The sequence below is a fragment of the Cyprinus carpio genome, chromosome B7, assembly GCF_018340385.1.
Source record: "Cyprinus carpio isolate SPL01 chromosome B7, ASM1834038v1, whole genome shotgun sequence".
NCBI lineage: Eukaryota > Metazoa > Chordata > Actinopteri > Cypriniformes > Cyprinidae > Cyprinus > Cyprinus carpio.
In genome coordinates this window covers 24746752-24770816 of record NC_056603.1, presented here as the reverse complement: position 1 = coordinate 24770816, position 24065 = coordinate 24746752, and the positions used below count along the sequence as shown (strand labels likewise).

General features: G+C 38.4%; 1 protein-coding gene across 2 annotated transcripts in view; it reads left to right on the top strand.

Annotated features, from left to right (window-relative positions):
* Nucleotides 1-24065, top strand: part of LOC109066360 (T-cell immunomodulatory protein-like) — a 120181-nt gene that overhangs the window by 22017 nt on the left and 74099 nt on the right. For both annotated transcript variants that reach the window (XM_042728109.1, XM_042728111.1), the window contains exons 7-9: nt 3704-3750; nt 15204-15285; nt 23903-23997. In XM_042728109.1, coding sequence (XP_042584043.1) covers nt 3704-3750; nt 15204-15285; nt 23903-23997 — 224 coding nt within the window. The remainder of the gene's footprint in view (nt 1-3703; nt 3751-15203; nt 15286-23902; nt 23998-24065) is intronic.

Here is a 24065-nt window from a genome sequence, read left to right as displayed (position 1 = left end):
CATATACAGTATATGGAGTAAGTTCAATTGAACGGATACATCAGTCATACAGAGTTCCGGACTGCACGCCCCATGACAAGCCCAACACGCCGCCACAGAAACAAGAATGAAATGCATTCTAACATAACTGTGGCCTGAAACTCAGTTAGTGAGGGCTCGGTTAAAATATTGCACATATATATAGGCCGTTCAAATTACTTGTTAAAATGCAATGAAATACCTTCTATCAGCAGAAAATGTACGTTTGTGGTTGGAGACTCGGCTACAGGCTCTAATCCTCATTTTCGCGAGTGTGAAATGTGGTGCTATAGTGAAATAGCGGGGCAATTTGATAATAATAGCCGAATTATAATAGGCCACCTAATAATAATAATAATTTTAATTATAATTATAATTTAATACATTTATAAGAGAATGAGCCTAATAATGTCATGACTATCGACAAAGATATCTGCTATCATCGATATCTCTGACTATCATCGACACACGATACTATCGTCTATTGGCACAACCCTACTGTAGCAGCTTGTTGCCTTGAAAACAAAACTTGGTTTCCAGGTGGATTAGCAAAGCAGCCAATCAGTCAGATTGGAGCTGTCTGTTTTGAAAAAAAACATATAACAGAAGGTGAACGCTGAGTGGGGTCCATGGCCGTGCTACATAAGGGCATCTTACTTGTTAACTTTTCCACAAGAAAGCAATTTAAATCGATTTAAACTGGCCTTGAGAAACCAACGTGTTTGATTTGAAACGTGTTCTGATTTGAGAAATTTTTTTTATAACATTTTAAAAGCTTCATTGAGAGTGACGTAGTTTCTGAAAGGTTTATTGAGAGTGTCTGTCTCAGCGTTTGCACTGCACGCATTCAATATGTCTAGCACTGTCATTATTAATATATAAAGGTGCTCTTTTAAGTTTATAGAATATAAATTAAATAAAAAAAAAAAACATTTTTGTTATTCTTTAAATGACTTGTATAAAAATCCTTAGACTTTTTAGCTGACACTCCTCTTGAGTTCACCCACTGCAGACAGTTTAGTTAGATGACGTTAGTGATCAAAGGGAAATGTTAAAATAACTGATAATAAAAACCCATTGTGTCTGAATAAACTTGTCCAATCAATGCAATATTTGCTGATGCTTATTTTGGCACCAAAACCACATGGTAAAAATTGTCATTTAAAAATGACATTTTGGAAGAGGACCTGTTTTCAGGGTCATGTTAACATTTCACTTGTCAAACTGCTGAATGTGTTAGAAGCTCTATCATTTGTAATAGTCACTTAGAATGAAAGTTGCTATTTTTACATGTCAGCAGAAAATCTTTTAAGTGAAATTGCCATCTGTCTAAAGGTGCTGGTGTATGACAATGTACGTTGAGAACTCTGCGTGTGTTTGCGTGTGCGTGTGCGTGTACACATGTGAGGCCCCAGACCTGAGTGTAATCAGCCGACTGTACCAGTGGCACTGCTCTAAGTCTGATTAATGAAGCTGTTTATTCCGCACCTCATCAGCCACTGCCAGCGAGCTCTTCACTCCCACAGGGAACACCACTTCACCAAGAAAGAGACAGAGAGAGAGAGAGAGAGAGAGAGAAGAGGGATAAGATATGGAATGTGTGAGACCTGGAGGATTGAGATAGGGAGAGGAAAAGTTTTTTTTCGAGAGGACGAGTAAAAGGACAAAATGAGAGGCAGAGGACAAAGGTTTACAGCCAAAGCACAAGCTCTTGAGTCCAGTATCTGCTCTTTATTTCTCCTCAAAGGTCAGCACAAGCACAGATGCCCTAATCGCTTCAAACATCTGTCCCAGCCCACCTAATGACACTGGCTTTAAAACTCACCCACAGGCTCACCCTTTTTTTTCTTAAAGGGATAGGTCACACTAAAATTAAAATCATCATTTACTCACCCTCACGTCATTCCAAACCTGCATGACTTTCTTTCTTCTGCAGAACACAAAAGATGTTTGAAGAATGTTTGTAACCAACCACTTACTTCCATTTGTATAAACAAAAAAAATGCATTTCTTAAAATATGTTCTTTTGTGTTCTGCAGAAAAAGGAATGTCATACAGGTTTTGAATGATGTGAGGGCAAGTAAATGACGAGGACAGTTTTCATTTTTGAACAAGGTTTTCCCTTGGCCATTTCCATCCTTTCTATGACCTGTAAAATGAAAAAGGCTGTTTTTGCTACAAAATGTTTGAGACATGAAAATACCCTTTGTTGTGATTGGCCAAAGTCCCTGCAAAGGCATGCAAGACAAACTCTTGTCTACTTGAACGGGGAAATTTTGAAATCACAAAATCCAAATCACTGTTGTGTTTGTGCCCCATCATTGTATCCAGTCTGCACAGAATCCGCAGATTCAACTGTCCTTTCAGACACAAGCATCCAATTAAATTGGTTAATGAGAAGCGCTAAAATCACATTTAAATAAAATATTTTAAATCAGCAACAAAATATGACATGATCTGTCCCATAAATGTTTCTTAAAGCATATTTCAGGTTGCTAAGCCAATGTGCATATGCAGTACCAAGCACACATTTCAGGATACTGATGGTTTCTATAAGAACCAGATCTTCTATCAGGAGCTGCAGTGATGCGATGATTTTGCCAATTGTGCCTTGCAGTTTCTCGCATTCATAGTAATATGGATGAACTGTCATCATCTGTCATGAAGCCCTGCCATCACTGAAAAATCATTGTTTAAAAATCCATTAAACATCAAATATGTTCTTATTGGCTGCGATATTGCACAACAATTTGATTTCTGTGTGGACAGACCAGTTTTAGAGGACTTGCATAAAGCGTTGAACTTGTTATCTTAGAGTAAATAAAATGTTTTCTATGATATGACCGTCTCTTCTTCTTGCATTTTCTCACCCTCGCACACCTGAAGCATTGAGTGCTGCATATGAAAGTCTCACAAAAATAACACAGGGCTGTTACATGCCTCTTGCTCCATCTCCATAACAACGTCCAGGCCTCTAAAATGGAGCCATCATCACACAAAAGGAAAGAAGAACATTGACAGCAAGAGAAAATTACACCACTCGTCTGTGCCAATCAGTGTAATAACTCCGTTTCGGACTCTGTCAGGAGAATCATGCTTGATAATACATGTGGTGTGTTCTGGTTATTGAGAGAAAGATACACAACAGACGAAATCACGCAAGTCGTGATGGTGATGTAGGGAACAACGTCGATGTATTGAACATCTGAAATTGTCGGCTTTTCGAAGACTCTGACTGGAGGTGGCACACCGTTTATATTGAGCTCAGGTTCAGTTTCACAGCTGGGCTTGTGTTTAATATGTCAATACACTGAGCTCATGGGTTACGGTTTCACACGTGTATTCGATCTCCTTGGTTCAACTGTGCTTTTGACAGTGTCCATCCATCCAGGCTTTCTTCCTCACTTCCAAGTTTGTTTGATTTAAGGTTCGGCAATGTCTCTTACTGTGCAATACTGTGTGGCAGGACTGAACGAGGAGCTGCTGCTGCCAGCAAGATGGCGCTGGTCCATTTCTCTTTCTGTCACAGGGATCTATACTTCCACCTGTTTCTGATGGCTCTCACACTCAATGCATTACTAGCTTACTTGAATCAGAATCACACTGGCAAAGCAAGGCGGTCTGGTCATTTTGTGAAATAACTAATGATCTCTCTCTCTCTTTATCTCTCTTTCTTTTCTCACAGATTTGTTCCTCACCACCAAAGATGGATTTCAGACCTGGATCAATAAGGTAGATTAGAGCATTACTTCCTGCCCTTTAATCTTTAACACTAGTGTATTATCATTGAGGAGGCAATTCCCACTGCCTGAAGTCATTTATTTGCATGAGCTGTCAATGTTGTATTAGCGAGGATTCGCTAAAGAATTATACAAATCAGGAAACGCTGTAAAAAAAAAAAAAAATTGCAGTTTACATGGCGATTGCTAATCTTGCAGATCAGTTCTAAGTGCTCCCTTATGGAGGATGCAGCACTTGGCCTTTCTCAATTTGGCACACTTAACCAAGACTGTAGAATGCGCTCCATCACAGTGATCCTGACACCTGAATCGGCTCTTTAAAACACTAAAAGTGTGCTCGACTATATAGCTGGATATGCACCTAGTGTTCCTTTCCATCATTTGATTAATAATTGCAGTGATCAATATAAAATTAACACACAAGCATTTCTTTTTTAAAACATTTTCTGTGTTGGTAGCATGACATTTAAAAACATTAAAACTAAGCGCTTTTGTGAACAACACGTTTACATTAAAAATAATGACAATAACTTAATTTAAATAACCACAGCACTGCTTTTGCATTGAAATGCATGTTAATTCTTATTATCAGTGTTGAAAACAATTGTGCTGCTTCATTTTTTGTGGAAATTGTGAAAATATTTTCAGTATTACTTGATGTATAGAAAGATTTAGTGGACATTTATTAATAGAATCTTTTTTATAACATTTACTGTCATTTTTGATTAATTTTAAAGGGGATGTCTAATGCTTTTTCATGCATTCTGATGTATTTACACTGCTAAAGAGTTGGATTCTAATGCTAAACATGATCAAAGTCTTAAAAACTAGTTGATCATATGAAAGAGTATTTCTGTGCCAAATACACTCATTCTGGGTTCGGAAAGTATTTTTTAAGTATGGCCCTGTATGACGTCATTATGGGTGAAAATGCTGCAGTGCTACTCTATAGGTACTCAAGATTAACAAGAGATTGACAGATTATGCGTCATGTGTCAATGACTTTTGAACAGTAATGCATCTAATAGAATGAGAATGAAACAGTAACAGGTGCGAAGGATATGTACCCTCTCGTATGTGTGGTCCTCCTAACCTCTAGGCTATAGCTCAGCCATACAGTCAGTGTTGTTTTAAAGGGGTGGTTGAGTGTTTTTTTTTCTTCTTTCTTTTCTAGGCTTGATTGTGTTTATGGGGTGCGGTCTAACGTGTGTTAATGCTTCGTTTTTAAAACACATTATTTTTTACATAATTTACATTTATTCTACACTGCTCTGTCCCTTCTCCTATACAGGTCCTTCTCAAAAAATTAGCATATTGTGAAAAAGTTCATTATTTTCCATAATGTAATGATAAAAATTAAACTTTCATATATTTTAGATTCATTGCACACCAACTGAAATATTTCAGGTCTTTTATTGTTTTAATACTGATGATTTTGGCATACAGCTCATGAAAACCCAAAATTCCAAAAAATCTCAAAAAAATAGCATATTTCATCCGACCAATAAAAGAAAAGTGTTTTTAATACAAAAAAAGCCAACCTTCAAATAATTATGTTCAGTTATGCACTCAATACTTGGTCGGGAATCCTTTTGCAGAAATGACTGCTTCAATGCGGCGTGGCATGGAGGCAATCAGCCTGTGGCACTGCTGAGGTGTTATGGAGGCCCAGGATGCTTCGATAGCGGCCTTAAGCTCATCCAGAGTGTTGGGTCTTGCGTCTCTCAACTTTCTCTTCACAATATCCCACAGATTCTCTATGGGGTTCAGGTCAGGAGAGTTGGCAGGCCAATTGAGCACAGTAATACCATGGTCAGTAAACCATTTACCAGTGGTTTTGGCACTGTGAGCAGGTGCCAGGTCATGCTGAAAAAACGAAATCTTCATCTCCATAAAGCTTTTCAGCAGATGGAAGCATGAAGTGCTCCAAAATCTCCTGATAGCTAGCTGCATTGACCCTGCCCTTGATAAAAACACAGTGGACCAACACCAGCAGCTGACATGGCACCCCAGACCATCACTGACTGTGGGTACTTGACACTGGACTTTAGGCATTTTGTCATTTCCTTCTCCCCAGTCTTCCTCCAGACTCTGGCACCTTGATTTCCGAATCACATGCAAAATTTGCTTTCATCCGAAAAAAAGTACTTTGGACCACTGAGCAACAGTCCAATGCTGCTTCTCTGTAGCCCAGGTCAGGCGCTTCTGCCGCTGTTTCTGGTTCAAAAGCACACGCCTGTGCACGGTGGCTCTGGATGTTTCTACTCCAGACTCAGTCCACTGCTTCCGCAGGTCCCCCAAGGTCTGGAATCGGTCCTTCTCCTCAATCTTCCTCAGGGTCCGGTCACCTCTTCTCGTTGTGCAGCGTTTTTTGCAACACTTTTTCCTTCCCACAGACTTCCCACTGAGGTGCCTTGATACAGCACTCTGGGAACAGCCTATTCGTTCAGAAATTTCTTTCTGTGTCTTACCCTCTCGCTTGAGGATGTCAATGATGGCCTTCTGGGTTAACCTCTTACCCATGATTGCGGTTTTGAGTAATGAACCAGGCTGGGAGTTTTTAAAAGCCTCAGGAATCTTTTGCAGGTGTTTAGAGTTAATTAGTTGATTCAGATGATTAGGTTAATAGCTCGTTTAGAGAACCTTTTCATGATATGCTAATTTTTTGAGATAGGAATTTTGGGTTTCCATGAGCTGTATGCCAAAATCATCAGTATTAAAACAATAAAAGACCTGAAATATTTCAGTTGGTGTGCAATGAATCTAAAATATATGAAAGTTTAATTTTTATCATTACATTATGGAAAATAATGAACTTTTTCACAATATGCTAATTTTTTGAGAAGGACCTGTATATGCACTGATGATTTCCTGGTTTTATGTAGCCCCTCCCTCAGAGATACGCAATGGGCTCAGATTGGTTAGCTGGCACAGTGTGTTGTGATTCACTAAACTGCCTCTAGTGCACGTTTAAACATCACGCCCCTCGCCTCAGTGGCATGTTCACACGCAGAATATAAAAAAAAAGAGTATCCAACAATTCTAGCCAAATTGAGACCCATAGAAAATCAAATAATATTAGTGAAGAGGATTCCACAGAACCTGTGCAGGCACACAGCTCTTAATTGTATGTTTTTTTTGTTTGTTCTTGTCTCATACTTTCTACATACACTGTTATTTGTAAATGCTACTGCTTCTGTCAGCATTTAATATACGGTTTTATCCTGATTAAAGCTGTAATACAGCAAGGCAACCATGTTTTTCATAGCTATGTGAAAAAATATCTGTCTGTCTATAGACATAAAGTGTATAATTGGAACACAGTTAATTGAAGGAGCTGTGACGAGCTGTTGACCTGAATATGTGTGAGAGAGAGAGAGATGCAGAGCAGAGTGTGTGCAGAGCAGGGGACGCAAGGAACAGGATTAAGAACCGCTGCTTTAGAACATTGATTTTGAAACTTGTGAATCCATTAAGGCCGGGACACACCAAGCCGACTTCAAAGAACTAGTGGTGACGAAAGCCGACGGTGTTGTCGCCTCGCGTTGGCAGCGTCGGACAAAAATGCTGCGCTCGAACACACCGCACTGACTACCCCCGACGGGAAACTAACATGTGCGTTCTGCGCATGCGTGAGAGGAACGAGCTGTCCATATAAGCAGCTATTAATAGTATATATTCGTCATTCAAAAGGAGAAACCAAAACAAAGATATACGAGATAAACGCAGATGTACGAAATGTAAACAAAAATGGTCTTGCATTCACTAAACTGAACATCTAATCAGAGTCCTCACCCTCGCCGACATCCCGATGCAACATGTTAAATCAAGCAAACTGTTGCCGACGAGTGGAACACACCAAACAAACTAGCCTGACCGTCGCTCGCCGTCTACCCGACGTTGCCCAACAGCCGTCCGTCAGCTTGGTGTGTCCCGGGCTTAAAAGACTAAATCGTGATTCATATATGAATAGATTTTTTCGTGCACCCTTAGTTTTGATGGCATGGAAGCAACTCTTCCTCTTCTGTAAAGCAGTGCAACATAGCCATTCCCCCTTTGTTGCATGTTCCTGGAGGGGTTTATCTTGATTTGTTACGTCACAAACCCGGGAAGTACCTCGCTGTAATCCTTACCAGCCATTTTTGTAGGCATCAAACTGCCATACTTTTAAAAGACGATATCTCCATTTGCACTGAACTTTCAGCGTCGTTGCTTTGCAGAAATTGTTTATGCTCAAACTGCAACACTACACACTAACCTTAAAAAATAGAAATCAAAATGAACCACCACGTTAATGTGTAAGAGCCTGAACACAGAGATCCAAGGGTCAAATTAAAGTTAGAAAACAGAGGAAAAGAAAGGAGGGCTGGAAAAAAGAAAGTGTGATGACAGGCAGCAAGATGGATGGAAAGACTTAAAGTGGAGAAAAACTAGAAAAATCAAAGGTGAAGAAGTGAAGGAAGTTGAGACACACTTTCATAAAGGGAAACTACAAAAATAGCAGATGATAAATAGTTGAACAATGCGAGTGAGCCAGAGAGAGAGAGAATTGCAATGTGCCGCAGTGACCCAAGCCGACTGTAAAAGGTCAGTGGTGCATCGTCTCGTCTCGAAGCACCGCAGCTTTTCCGGAAGCATTTCCACTGCCCTCTATTCTCTTCCAGCATCGCTTGAGTCTGTGGTGCTCCGCCGCTGATGGTGATTTAGAGATAAGGAGGGAGGGAGTAAGGTTAGATCGTCTCTCCTCCCGCAGGGCTCCTCATCATTTCATTCTGAGAGCGAGAGGTTGGTGACAGAAGTGCAGGGATGGATAAAATGACGTGCTGTGAAGACAGACAGCCAGGGTGGAAATAAAGAAAAGGAGGAGATAAGTGGGTGGATGATTAAAGAGGGGGAGCGATGGGCAATCGTTAATCACATTTGAGGCAGCAGCCATTTTAGACTCTGCTTAGTTCATATATATTCCTTGAAAGAGGCTTAAGGGATCTGAATGAAAAACAGCTGATTGGTGACTAGTCTTTGATTACTGACTCTTACACGTATAAACAAACACACAGCACCCCTCAGAATCATACTTATGCACACACACACACACACACACACATACCTCACAGGGAAATGTCTCCCAGTAAAACCGCAGTAATCCCGCCACTATTTACTGTGAGGGTTTGGAGTTAACAGTCTTTGGTCACAGGCCAGTGCCATGTGCTTCCTGTAGCACACTCCATTTTAATTACTTTTCTCTCGCTCTCCTTAAACACTTATTCCCAGCCCTGATTATACTCAGACGCGCACACAGCAGCTCCAGTGTTTGTTTAAATTGAAAAGCTTCAGCTGTAGACTGCATGCAAAGTCATTACTGTAGTACAAGACGCCATCAGTCATTTTAGCAGCTAGACGGAGCCGCCCGACCAAACAAACAAGCTAGAATTATTTGTTTTTTCCCTGAGCTCAAGTTACAGAGTTAGCCCACCATTTTTGTTGGAAACACCATGACTGTGTAATTATGGCTGCCCTTGTAACATTAATGCATCCTCACACGTTCACCGGTTAAAGTTGCGCCTGCTCGCATGTCAATCGCTCGTGATCCCAATCATGGCTGCCCCACCAAAACTCAATCAGTGCACTGTGGCACTTAAACACATATTGTGTCGCTCGCACAGGAGCCACACAATCAAGCTGCAGCCTGTATTTACAATCCAAACCTCAATCAGACCCTCTTTATGTGCTCGCTTTACAATATGGATACACTGTAAAATACAATAGTTTACCTTACTTAGATTTAATTAGTTATCTTTACTTAGTTCTTCTACTTACTAGATTTTATTAAGTTATAGCTACTTTCAAGGCAAATAAAACAATTTACTTACTGTTTTGAGTGACACTTACTTAAAATATTCAAGTAGCCACAAAGGAACCAATGACATTAATAAACCAGTGAGAGGTAGCAGTGCACTAATATGTTGCTAATGTGCAAAAAACTCACCATTATAGTAATTAGCATTCTCTTTGGTTGGCCATTTGGAACTTTGTTTATGTTACTATAATTATTTATTCTTGTTGATGCAGTAATGCATCATGAAGTCAGAGTTGTTAAGGTTTTAACAGAAGAAAAGTAATAAATAGTTTGCTTTAAAAAAATGATCTATCTTATAATTAAAATGTCAGTACAACATACTATTCCTATTTCACTTTACTTAGTTTTTTCAAGGCAATCGGTTTGCATGCTTTTTTTAAGTAAGCCCAATTAGATTTTACAGTGTATACTACCAGGGGCTTCAGATCTCTGTGGATGAATATGGAGTAGATATTAACGTTGTATTCCTGTCAGCACACATGATAGCTCTTTTATCCCAGCATAGCAGCATAGCATAGTTTTCAAACAGTAAAACAGCAAGGTCATGGGTTTGATTTCCAGGGAAAGCAAGTGCTGATAAAGTGTGCCTTGAATGCATGTCGCTTTGGATAAAAGTATTTGCAAAAATGTAACATTCATGTGATCGTTTTGAGAAATGTGTGCTTCTATCAACAAATCTCTCTATATTCTTGGGCTGCACAATTAATTGTATTTAAATCATGATCACAGTTTATTTTTTCTCAACCATAATTTTCCTGCAATATTGGCCCATTTGTTAATAATGCTGAATTTTTTTTTTTTTTTTTTTGACATTTGCATTATTTTGCATTGGTAAGAAGCCTCCACAAACTTTCAAGCTTGGGTTTGCCATATGTTAGCAAATTAAATGCCACAATCAGAGCTTTTCTCTTAAATGGATACATTTCCCACCCAGTGTTTTATGCAATTTCCCAACCTGGCAACTGTGTGCTCTCTCTGCACTTAAAAAAAAAAAAAAGACGCTGAATGTCTGAAAACAACAACAAACCTTTATGTTGGAGTTTTGCGAAATCCATTTTGATGTTTTCATCAAATGAATGTGCAATACAGCCAGTCTGACTTCCTTCACAAAAGTTGTTTGTCTTATTTGCTCTGACTATGTCTGTGACACATGAATTTATTGAGCAACCGCAGTATTTAATTTTTTTTAATAGAAAACTGATCATTTAATTTGGAATTATTGGAATTAATATTGTGAATTTCACTGTGTTAGCTTTTGAGACAAGCCTCTTGAGGTTTTACCTGTTTTCATAATGTGTTTAGATGAATGAAGTAAATCAGGAAACTAGATATAACTACAGTAGATATAAGGTAGAATAAACCCTGCATGAGTTGACACACTCTTGATTTGTGCTTATTTGAAAGTGCAATAATTCTGATTAAAAGTGGAAAATAAATAAATAAATAAAATCAAGTTAGAAAAATCATGATTAATAATCAGGGTTATAATTTTTGGAAAAATGCTTGTGCTTATTACCTTAACCATTACCGTGCAGCCCTGCCTGTCTGTTCTGCATACAATACAATATATTTAACTCTACTCTACTTGTTAAACAGGGATTTTACATGGTTATGGCACAGCAGCAAGAGCTTTTTTGTTGAAAAACAATTAATTAATGCTATTCACTCCATAAATCTCTTAAAATGCGTAGCGCCTATTATAACAGAATGCTTTCTGTTTGCTAATAATCGTCAAACTGCGAGGTTCAGCATTTAGTAAGCATTAGCAAAACGCCTCAGCCCTCAGAGAATGTAATGGCACATCCTCTTTTATAGCTTTTACAATTCCAATAGTGCTGCCTGGCCATTTTTAACTGCCAGTAGAAGGGAAGATCAGAATGACTGTAAAACATCTCCTCCTATAAGATCATCTAAATTCAGGCCCAGACCAACAGAGACTTGAATAATAATTTGCAAGTATTTGTGCATGATCTGACATCAGGTTAGCTGCCATGTGTTTGGAGGGTTGGTCTAAGTCAGTAAAATTGCTAATATATTTATGTCACAGTATAGTTCACCCAAAAAATGAAATCCACTCGTGTTGTTCTGAAACTTTCTCTCATTATTCTTTATTCTGTCGAACTCAAAATAAGAGATTTGAAGAATGTTTTTTTGTCAATACATTGAAAGTCGATCACAAAAAAAAAAAAATATGTTTTTCAACACACAGTATCTCTGTAATAAAATCATACAGTTTTTCAAACTTTCATTTTTGGGTGAACTATTGCTTTGAGGAGACCTGCTATGTAAGAAGCCTTAGCAAAATTAGAACCAATAGTGCAATAAGTGCTTTCTAATTGTGAAACATCAATAAATGTATTGTATCGAAATTTGTTGTCACTACCCCTTAAGGACATTGATTCTATCTAGCCATTCTCCAGGAATACATACACAGTTACTCACAACCCCCTGAGGCCAACATGCCACAGTTCCAGCCCCTTCCTATTAACATCAGTGTTCAATCAATCCAATGAGACAGACCCTGTGACTCAACATGGCCTCATTCTACTCTGAGAAGATTAGGGGGAGCAAGTCAAGTCACCATTATCTTTACATAAGCCACAATCACATTACAGTTGAACTGCCTCCCGCAATCATACACCAATCGATATTATACATGACCGCCAGATGCGTGCCTGTAGTTTCAGAGCAAAGGCTCAAGGGAGTTTTCATTGGAGATGGATAAACACTGTCCACACAGAAGTAAGGAGGCGCTTGAGTTTTGTGATTCATGAGAATTATGAACAAATCCCTCAGGCCAAGAGCTGCCGCATAAACCATCTCCGTTTATCAAATGGGACAAAAACTACAAAAAGACAAATAACACACATTATGGTGCCAAATGTGTCTGTTTTTTAAAAAATTTACATTTGTGAATATTTTGTAAACACAATTTAATATTTTATGTATTATACAATTAAATAAATGTGCGGCCTCAATGTTTCATGTGACCCAGTTTGTTTCTTTACAGAACCTTTCATTTTTATTATTTAAAAATAATGCTAGAAACAAGATTCACAAATACTTTTTTTAGTATATTTTTCCCCGTTCCCCTCTCAAATTGTGATCCAAAACAGTATGTGTCATCACATATAATGAGACCAATTACCACCCTGCCATCTTGGTTTTGAAAGACTTTGAAAGCTGACAGAAATGCTGTATCTGGCCGAGCTGAAGTGATTAGGCCGAGGTGTTTTGTGCTGACTGAGCCTCAGATGGTACTGGAGGTAATGAAGCGATTTATGGTCAGTTACAGGAGGGGAGAGTGATCTTGTGAAGTGTTGGAGAAAACACTGGAACACATGCTGTTGGGGGCCAAATTTCTATTGAAACACTTCATCATTTAGTTAAACTGCTTTACGTGACTTTATTTCCATATCAAAAATGTATACAACATAATAAGAAAAAAAAACTAATTTGTGAAAACTTTGGAAATGTATTTAAAAAAAAACATTACCTAAGTATTCATACTCTTTTCTGTGACACTTAAAATTTAGCATTTCAGTTTTGCTGGGTCATCTTTGAGATGTTTCTACACTTTGGTTGATGTTAAATTGTGGCAAATTTAATTGATTGAACATGACTTGAAAAGGCACATACCTGTCTTAATTAGCTCTAACAGCTGAAAAGGCATGTCAGAGCAAAAGTCAAGCCTTGAAGTCAAAGGAATGGTCTGCAGGATTTTGTTGAGCAAAATTCTGGGGACGACTACAAAAAATGATCCCGCATTGAAGGTTCACAGGAGCATGTGACCTCCATAATCCTTAATGGAAGAAGTTGGGAACAACCAGGACTCTTCGTAGAGCTGGTCAAACTATCTATGATTATACAGTATGTGGAGATGGGAGAAACCTAGAGAAGGACAAACATCACTGCAACACTTCACCAGTATGGCCTTTATGACGGCATGGCCAGACTCAATCCTCTCCTCAGTGAAAACACATGAAAACCCACTTGGAATTATAAAAAATAAAAAACATCTAATGGATTCTCTTACTGTGAGAAACAAGATTCTCTGGTCTGATAAACCTCAATTACAAACATAATGTCTTGGATCACCTAACCAAGACTATCCCAGTGGTGATGCATGGTGGTGACAGCATCACACTGTGGAGGGTGTTTTTATGCGGCAAGGACTGGGGGACTTGTCAGGGTAGAAGGAATGTTATCCTTAATGATTGGCTTATGGGCAACTTTGTAAATGCCCTTGAGTGACTCAACCATCTTGGACTTGAACCCAGACAAACGTCTCTTAAAATGACAGAGCCATTCAGCCTGACAGAGCCTGAGAGGATCTGCAAAAAAGACAGACAGAAAATCTCCAAATGCAGATGTGCAATGCATGTTGCATCATACCGACAAAAAAACTGAGGTGGTTACAGCGAATGGGGCTTCAACTTCACCTTCAAGTACTGAGTTAAGGGTATGAATACTTATGCAATATTATTATTTCAGGTTTTTTTTTTTCTTTTTAATATCTTTTTCTCCAATAAAAAGCTTATTAACTTTTAATAAAGTTATCTCAAATCTGTTTTTGCTTTGTCTTTGTGGTGTATGAAGTGTAGATTGATGTGGGAAAAAGTCATTTAAAGCAGTTTAACATAAGGCTGCAGCTTCGTGATGGTGATATATAAAACAGAATAGCTCTGTGTCTCACCTTCTCTTTGTTCTGTTGACGTCCTTCTGTTTGTTTAATTCTCATCCATTCTGACATGTTCTTCTACGTGTCTTCTCTATCCGTATCCTGTAAGAAATGTAGTGAGCATCTGACATAACGAATGTACACAATAGTATTGTGGCCTTGATCTGGTCCTTGTCAAATGTATGTCTCTCTAATGTCTCCTTCACGTTATTGTGGTGGACAGTCAGTGCGCTGTACTGCATTTTTGTGTGGAGGCCTGTGTTCAGCATGTAGGCTGAGTCTCCCAGGCTTTTCTGAAGCTCCTGTCTTAGTGGGTTTCCAAGATGCACTTTGATCACCGGTGCCATGCTGTGCTCTGGCTCACACGGGCTAATCAATGTGCACAGTAGCCTTACCCTGCCCTCTGACCCCTCCGTACTCCAATTAGCCGTCATTTTGTGACTCCTGCTGCCTACCTGCCAATCACCTTTGGTCCACACCTACACCGCACGTCTGCCGTCTGTTACCTTCTGCTCTCTCTGCCCCACTGCCTCATGCACTGTCAATCAGATTGAAACTTCCCCTTTAAATTCAGCTGGGCAGACTGTCAGACCACACATTTGTTTTGTCTTGCTGCATTGTCTCGTAATGTCCATCAGGAAGTACAGACACCCAGCAATGATCCCTAACCCATGACAGTACAGGCTTCCTCTCATTCATGCCCACAGTGGCTGATGCACTAAATTATTAGCTCTGTTCTGACAGCTACGCTGACACTTTAGAAATTAGAGGCGTTTTTTCTTGCTGCTCAAGGACAGGATTTTTTTTTTTTTTTTTAACAGTTGTAAGCTCTGCATGAAAGGAAATGTACTTTTTAAATGAAATGAATGAACATGTTTTAATCCTGTTATATCTTTCTGTTCATTAGGATGGGAACTTCACCCAAACCCTGTCTAGAAAGGCACCGGAGAATTATAATGAAGTGGGTCAATCTGCATTTGTAGACTTCGGTGAGTATAGCATATCACTGTGTGCGGCCCAATTGTGTTGTTTAGAGGTGGCATTAAATGCATGCACATGTGATTTCTGGGATAATTCATGCATAATATGCACAATTCTTATGCAGTTCAGAATCTGAAAGTAGCTGTGAGTTTCTAACGGCAATACATGCGCAACAGAGTTTCAACGCACACACACATGGCGCCAAATTGAATATTAGCTCCTGTGGGATCCTATTAATTATTAACAATACAAATTTCCCCTTTCCAAAAGCATCCCACTGATAGCAGGGATGGCACTGGCAGTGAAATCTCAAATAACGTAAATGATTGATAAGCAAAGTGAAATGACCTAAGATTGAATGTGTTCAAGTGAGCTGCATCTCAGGAGCTTGGCCTTTATATTCAAAGCTAACTGATCTGACCAAACAAGAGGCATTCTCTGCACTCTTTAATCTGTTTCCTCTGATCTCTTTCTCTTGTCATTTTGGAAAATGTCACGTCAAGCTGTTGTGGTGTTTTCACAGCAATGAGCTTCAAAGGATGTGAGTTTTAAACAGGATGGAGGTTTTCATGTGACTCCCAGTCAGTCAGGTGGTTATTGCTTTAATTTATATGCTTTTTGAGGACTGTAGGCATCAGGGTTTTTATAGTTAACTGAAACTAAAACCGTAAAAAAATTTAATTATATCTACTTATAAATAAATGTTAACTGAAATAAAAAAGATAACCTTATTTCATTTCAGTTTACCATGATGTACTAAAATAACTTGAAAATTAATAGAAACTAAAGACATAAAAGTAATGAAATTACATAAACACTAAATTACTAAAACGTGAATCAAAATGAAAATTTTAAAAATAAAGACGTATTCAAAATAATACAAAACTATAATGGTATTTAAATTATACTACAATAACTTTTTTTAAGCAGCTGCTGAATTCATGTTCATTTATTCTTAATTTTCTGCAATTAAATTGGCATGAACTGCTGCACCCTTAGGTGTAGTACATTTTTTTTAATCTCCATTGACATGAATGTTTAGTACTGGGAATGTAGCTGACGGTGATGACATCATTGGAATATTTTCATACTGAATTGCAATTAGCCTTCTTTCTTGCATTTATTTGCATGCTAAATCATCGGCAACCTTTTGAATGCACTTTTTTTAACATAAGAATGGACACGGACTGAATTAGGCTTCAGGTATCATTCCCTTCCAGTTATTTTACCCATGTAAAATCAGTCTGTAATACTGCTTTACATTGCAAACTGATTTTTGAATCATATTATTTTAAAGTATTATCATAATTATAAACACACTGGTTTGTAGCGCAAATAGTTTTACCGTTTACTGCACTTTCAGGTTCAGGTTTTTTACCAAAAAGTTATTTACCAATTCATTAGCAAAGCTGATAATGAATCGTAAGTCTTGCAGATTCAAATAAATTAGCTTATTTCCACGGTGTAAAATAAGGTGCATAGGCAGGCCTGAGAATAACAACAAGAAAACAAACAACCTTCTTAAAGGGATACTCCACCCCAAAATGAAAATTTTGTCATTAATCACTTTACCCCCATGTCGTTCCAAACCTGTAAAAGCTCCGTTCATGATACAGAAGAGCATACACAGCAAACGGTGATATGATGAGACACAGAGGAGACTGTTGACAAAGGAATTGTAGAATAAAGTCGTTATTTTTGTTTTCTTTGCTTACAAAAAGTGTTCCCATCACTTCATATAACCCAGATTGCACGTCTGATGGCAGATGGAGTATTCTGACAACGGCTTTCATACCTTTTATGGACCTTGACACTGTTATTTACTTGGCAGTCTGTGGGACAGTCACAGGCCTCCCGGTTTTCATCCAAAATATCTTAAATTGTGTGACGAACAAAGCTTATACGGGTTTGGAATGACGGGGGTAAGTGATTAATGACAAAATTTTCATTTTGGGGTGGATTATCCCTTTAAGGCTGGAACATACTACGCGACTCTAATATCTGACCAGATTTTGAAACACTGGACATCTTATACTTACCGACTCCGTAATAGTCACAGAGGAAAAACTGGCCATCATACACTAAACATCTGAGGATCATACACTACCAGACTTCACTACCAGTTGTTTCAGTCACTCTTGCAGAAGTTAGTTGTGATTTTGCCTTGTTGCTAGATGTGTGACAAATGAAAGCGATATGTGTTCTAGAATCGGCTCAAAATATCAAACATGTTTTGATATCCTCCGACTGGGTGGAATTACAGTCTGAAGCTAAAAAATCAGAGTCTGACACCATCATACACTAACACAATTTTCTATGAAATTTGTCAACTCAAATCTGCAGACTGGCTCTGACTTTTTTCAACTAGAATCAACTTCTCTAGACAGCAAATTGGTGGAAAATCAGGGAAAAATCATGTAGTATATTTCCGCCTTTTAGTTTTAGGAAACAGAAGTATTAGTGCCACCACAGCTATTAATGCCCTTTTAATATTGAACAGCAGTTGAGATTTTCACTATGTTACTTTGGCAGGTGACAAATGAATCATATATGAGATAAAACAAAGTCACTGTGTTTCACTTAAATGCAAAAGAAGGTTGTATTTCATTTCCTTGTTTTAATTTCCCATTCTAAAGGAAACCTTAAAATATAACCTCATGTGTAGGTGTAATCTGTGTTACACTGTGTTCTGGCGTTCAAGCGATGCTGTTTGCCTGGTAAGCAGGATGTTGAGACATACATGGCCTTTGTAAGCTGCCCTATGATTATGACATCTTAAACCTTTGAGGTGCATCGTCTCTGACCTTTACTGCTTCACAGAAATGATGTCACAGTGACGGTCTAGAATGCAAAGCGAGAGGTTGGGTAAGTTGAAAGATATATACAGAGAGAGAGAGAATGAGCTGTAGACTGTGATTTAGGATGATAAATGATGTTGGGGATGGAAAGAGACGTGCATGCTAGAGCAGCCCTATTCTACATGTATGTGTCATCGTGCCCGAGTCAATAATAGTGGCTCACACAGAAAAAAAGACTTGTTATTGGATTAGTGTCAGGCGCTTGTTCTGGAGACAGGAGTGTGAAGATCTTTGCCGAGCCCTAATGATCAACATCTGTCTCCGCTTTGTCCTTTTCCATCTTCCTTTCCTGTTTTTCGGTTCCTTCCAAAGCTTTTAACTTCCTTTAGCACATGCGCATTTCACCACCTTCTAGAACTTGCACGCAGGCATCAAACTGTCGGCACCAATTAGCTGCAGTAGTGTGTGAGTGTAGGAGCCTGTAGAGTCACTATGAGATGATTTGGTGTGAGGAACAGGCTGCAGCTTCATGATGGTGATCGTCTTTGACAGGATAGAGCATGGCAGCGGATGGACACTAGGGGTGAAGACAAATACACACCATTTCCCGCAGCATTCTCACCACCTCACAAACACACACACACACGCGATACAGGTGAATCATAGCAATGCTGCTCCCATTAAGTGGGTGGTAATGGGAAGTGAATGGCTTCCTCTGAAGCCAAGGACACATCTTGACATTATACATTCGGTTGGCTTGAGTGGGCACTGAAAGCACAGCTCCCGCCGCATGTCGCTTTCTATAAACAGCAGAAGGCTTGCCCCTCGGGAATGTGGGTTTGGTTTAAATTGTTTAATTGTACTGATCATCAAAGCAGCAGCCTTGATTCATGCTTTTGTTCTACCTTTTTAACTGCTAATGTTTGAATCGGCACTTAATTAGAAAAAAAATGGGTTTGCGGCACCTGCGAGCAGAGATATGTGTTAAATTTGACCTACGGTGAAAGAAATCGTGAATGCGAGGCGCTTCAAAGCCTCATTTCAAATGAACGGAATGAAAGGAACATGGTATGCGGTGAAAGGTATATGTTGTTCCCGAGAAGTGAGAGGAGGTGGGAGGAAGGTGGGAAGAGAGTCAGAGTATATGTGCGAGGGAGGGAGAAAAGGGAGGGTCCACTTGTTTGATTTGAAATGGGTGTTATTCTGATCACACTCCTGGCTGTCAGTTATGGCACGGCTCTCTTCTCCGTCCCGCACCTAAGTGGCAGATCAAAGATACACCCCAGTAACCTTCTTCTCTCAGCTCCTCTCCTCTAGCACTTTCTCTCTCCGTTAGTATTCTCCAGCCATCCTTCTCTGCTCTAAACAATCCCAACAAAACACTGCAAGAGGCTCACGGTCTGGTTTTAATCGGCCATAAAATAATCCCCTCAAAAAACGGAGGTAAATGCAATCCTGTTTAGTAGCAAGCATTTTGTTACTAGTCAAGCATGCCAAGAAGTGGTTACTGTAGCTCTAGAGTCTGAAGTCCAGCTTCGTCTGAATGTGGACAAGCTTCCTGCTGCTTCCTGTCTGATGTTCATTTTAGACAAGCAGATTAGGAATTTCACACTTCAGAAGTGTTCTGTTTGTCTAGTTTTACTTGGAATATCTGAGTGAAGTTGTTTTCTTTTCTTCGATTTCACCGACACAAGATAATAAACTATTGTCAGAAAAAGTGGAGATCTGATTCCGCAGCATTTTAAAGGCCACTTTGAAATCACAACATTTATTTGATTTTATTGGCAGCACTATTTTTGACTCTAAGGGATAAACAAACAAATATACTTGATTTTGTGTGGAATACATGCCCTTGTGATGTTACACTACCATGCAAAATGTGTATTGGTATTGTTTTTTTGTTTGTTTGTTTGTTTGTTTTACTTTTTTTATACTTTTATTCAACAGGGATGGATTAAATGTATCTAAAGTTAAATGTGTCTTTCAAGGTTTGAAAAGGGCTTGAATTTTGGATAAAGTGCTTGAAACTGCTTGAAATTGCAATTGCATTGGTTTTTTAATAATTTGCTTTATTTCTGAATTTTGTTAGTTGACTTTCTAGACAAAATGCTTTTTGTATAAAAGAAAGCAGCTCCGCTCGACTCTGATTGGTTTATTGCACATTACACCCAAAACACACCCATTACTCATTAAGAGAATAGGGACGGACAACCCTTTTAGACCCTGTGCCGGGCACTCCGACCGTTTTCCCGTTGTTAAACTAGCAACAGTGGATCGGACATGCCCTAAGTGTACCTGTGCTGTGTGCTTTAGACCATTTCCTTAGATCATTAAAATAGGGCCCTAATTAATGAAGTAATGGCTGCAGAAAATGTAGCTTTGCCATCACAGGAATAAATTGTTTCAAAATAAAATTTTAATTGTAATATTTCAAAATATTTATTGTTCTTGTATATTGTTGATCAAATAAATCCAGCCTTCTTTCAAAAACATGCCGACCCCAAAGTCTTGAATGATAGTGTAAAATGGGGGAAAATTTGGTGCTGTTAAAGGAATTGCTGTAATAAAACTGAACTCATTTAAATCAGTGTTGTCATTGTGTCACTTTGCATATAATATGTAAGTTCTTTTTCCTAACAATTTGCCTTGAGCTAGTTAATAAATTATTTTTGGAGCTGTAGTGCAGTATCAGATGAGCACAGGTTCAATACAGGTCTGCACTGTGACATTTTCAGATGCCTGTCTGCCTTAAATTTAGTGGTTAATAGCAACATAATTTTTTTTAGTTAAGAAAGTTGTCAACAACATTATTATTGTTCAATTTTTTATTTAAAAAATATGTGCATGAAAGGTTTATGGGATGAGCGATGCAAAGCCTCTTTCGTACAGAAATTCTGGTAAATACATGGATAATGTGTCCCATGATTTGTCCCAGGATCGTTTGATTGTGGTTCATTCACACTGCCAGTGATTTTCCGGAATCTGTGTGCGTTCTAGGGCTGCACAATTAATCGAATTTCTAATCGCGATTACAATTATGTATCCCACAATTACATAATCGTTCAAAGCAGCAATTAATCATTCAAAGTCCACTTATGGTCTTCTGCGTGCACAAGATTTTCCCCAACATGTTATCTTAAGGGTTTTTCCATTGTTTTAATTTTAGTTTTAGTATAACATTATAATACCATTCATATTTTTACTTATTACTAGATCCCCAATCCTGGAATCAATCCCGGGGCATGTTTGCGTTCACACAGAAGGCACTCCCGCGATTTTCCGGGACCAACGTGCAGTGTGAAAGGGGTTCAAGAGTCACACCCTCCAACACATGTACTGTGCAAAAGTATTATAATTCATGAATGTGCACTGTCAGAATGTAGTCAGTCTTGACATGGATGTGTCATTATGAATGCACAACATATGTTAGACAAAATTCTCCATCTGCTCTGTCAGGATGGTAATTGCTCTTTTTTTTTTTTTTTACATGTGACAGCCATATGCATTATTCATTAGATGAATGATATTCAATACTAGGGCACTGTCAGGAAGGTAGCAAATGGCAGAGATGTCCTCTTTTGCTATTTTTTTTCTTGCTTGAAGTGGGTGTCACATGTGGCATTTAACGCCCAGTCATCATGACATAAACTAGTTTGTGTGTGTGTGTGTGTGTGTATGTGTGTCATGGAGGGCTTTTGGTGTTTTTGTACAGCTTCTAGAGGTGTGCCTGTGTACTGTATAGCAAGAAGCTGAAGTCATTAGTGGCGTTAAGCAACTGGCTCGTACTCCTACTGTACACTTACACATTTTGATTGTCAAAAAGACACACACACAGTCACAATCAATCTCTCCTTCTGCTAATATACTGAGAGAGAAAGCTCTTAAAATACAGAAAACAAAAGCAGCATAGATTCTTTATCTCAAGAATGGAAGACAGCTCCACTCTGATTGGTGGTGATAAGGGGATACTGTATGTATGAGGTTTTGCTTATATTGTATAGAACAAACATCCCTACTTTTAAGTCAGCTACACTGTGGGGATCGCACACAAAAAAAATTGGCCTATTTAACATACTAAGTACTGTATTAATTCAAACTGGAGGTTAGCATTTTGTGAAATACTTTCAGTGCTATGTGAGATCAATTGATAACTGAAGATATTAATTAAATTTATTTACACAACAAAACACAATACAAATAACGCATTGACTGGATTACTTTATAAGTTTCATTTGGAAGTCTGATTTGGAAAGAATTGGTCAGAATTATTTTATTCTGTTCGTCTCTCTTTTCTTGCAGTGTATATCAATCCAAGAATACTTTGCATTCTCACCGCTGTCACATTCAGCTTATTCACTGGGTTTTGTAAAGCTAAATTCTCTGTACAAATTTCTTTGTGCAGAGTATATATTGGTCTCTATACATTATAAATATATATTAGGGCTGTCACAATATCAGTTTTTCTCTCTTTTATTATCATGGCCAAGAGAATTCACAGTCACATTTTATATTAGGTGGCCTTAACTACAATGTACTTACATTTAAATTGATCATTTACAATGTACTGTACTTATACATGTTTTTACATTGTACTTACAGTATATAAAATAAAAAAATACCTACATATAATATATAATATTTAAAAAACACCTATAACACCAACTAAGACCTTAATGTATAATTTCCCATTTCAGGGCTAGTAAACTAAGTACAATTTGGTGTTATTGCCGCCTTTTGTGCTCACTGCTGATTGTCACTGCGTGCAGATTGTGGTGTCTTAACAGAATCCAGAAAAACTCTCACACTGGTGAACTAACTTTTTTCGGGTGTGGGTAGAGTGTCTCGCTTTTGTCTGTCATCTGCTCCAAAATGATTTTTTGTGTGGCAGTATTAACTACACACTGCGTCATTGTCTCTTTTTTTTTTTTGTCAGTTTTTTTGACAGGTGGCAACCATTGTTATACAGCCATCTACTGTACTATGTTAGACTGTCATCCAAAGTTGTTAGCATTGGCTTATTTATGTGTATTATAGTTATGACTTATATTATTGTATGTGTAGTATTAAAATGATATCAGCATTTAATTCCTTAAACCAGTCAATACTGGCATATTGTGGCACCCCTAAATATATATATATATATATAATATATATATATATATATATATATATATATATATATATATATATATATATATATATATATATATATATATATAAATATATAATATATTATGTAGCTGCCTTTATATTTCATCACACCCATGACCTTGACATTGCAAGCATCATGCTTTTCAGTTTGCACTACAGGAATCCGAAAGTGGAAAGTCCCCACCATGATAGAAATATAAACTTGTGTGTGTGTTTGCGTGTAATTCTCTGTTTCTCTGCAGGCTGCAGGTTTGATCTACGTGGCTATTTGGTGTGTGGTAGATGCTATGAATGTCAATGAGCATCTCTACTGCTCTTCCTCCAGTTCTTCTCTTTCCACTATTCAGTCTTTATTTTTTAGTTGCTTTTTCTTTTCTTTTTTTTATTCATTTCCTGATTTGGTAATATTTCATATTAGTAGTCGATACTTTGTGTCAAGTATGCAAGAGGTAAACATAAAGGAATAAAGACTCAGGCACATGATTCTGACACCAGGACAAACGGCTACACACCAGGCTGCCACACACTTCATTACACATGCTCAAGATCACATGATGCTGTCTCCATATGCTGGAGTCTGGAGCATTACGAACCAAATGAAAAGATGCATTAGTATATCATAGACCTCATTTTACCTCCTCACTCACTCACTCTCCCTCTTTCTGTTTTTCCTCAGACGGTGACGGCTCCCAGGACCACCTGTTGCCGGTCTGCATGGATTCTGGATGTGAAAGAAGTGCAATTTTCCTGGACAAGCCTGGAGGGACAGAGGTACACAAGACCTCCGTTATTACTATGTCACACTCTTCGATCCCACCCTTTCATCTGTTTGCATCTGC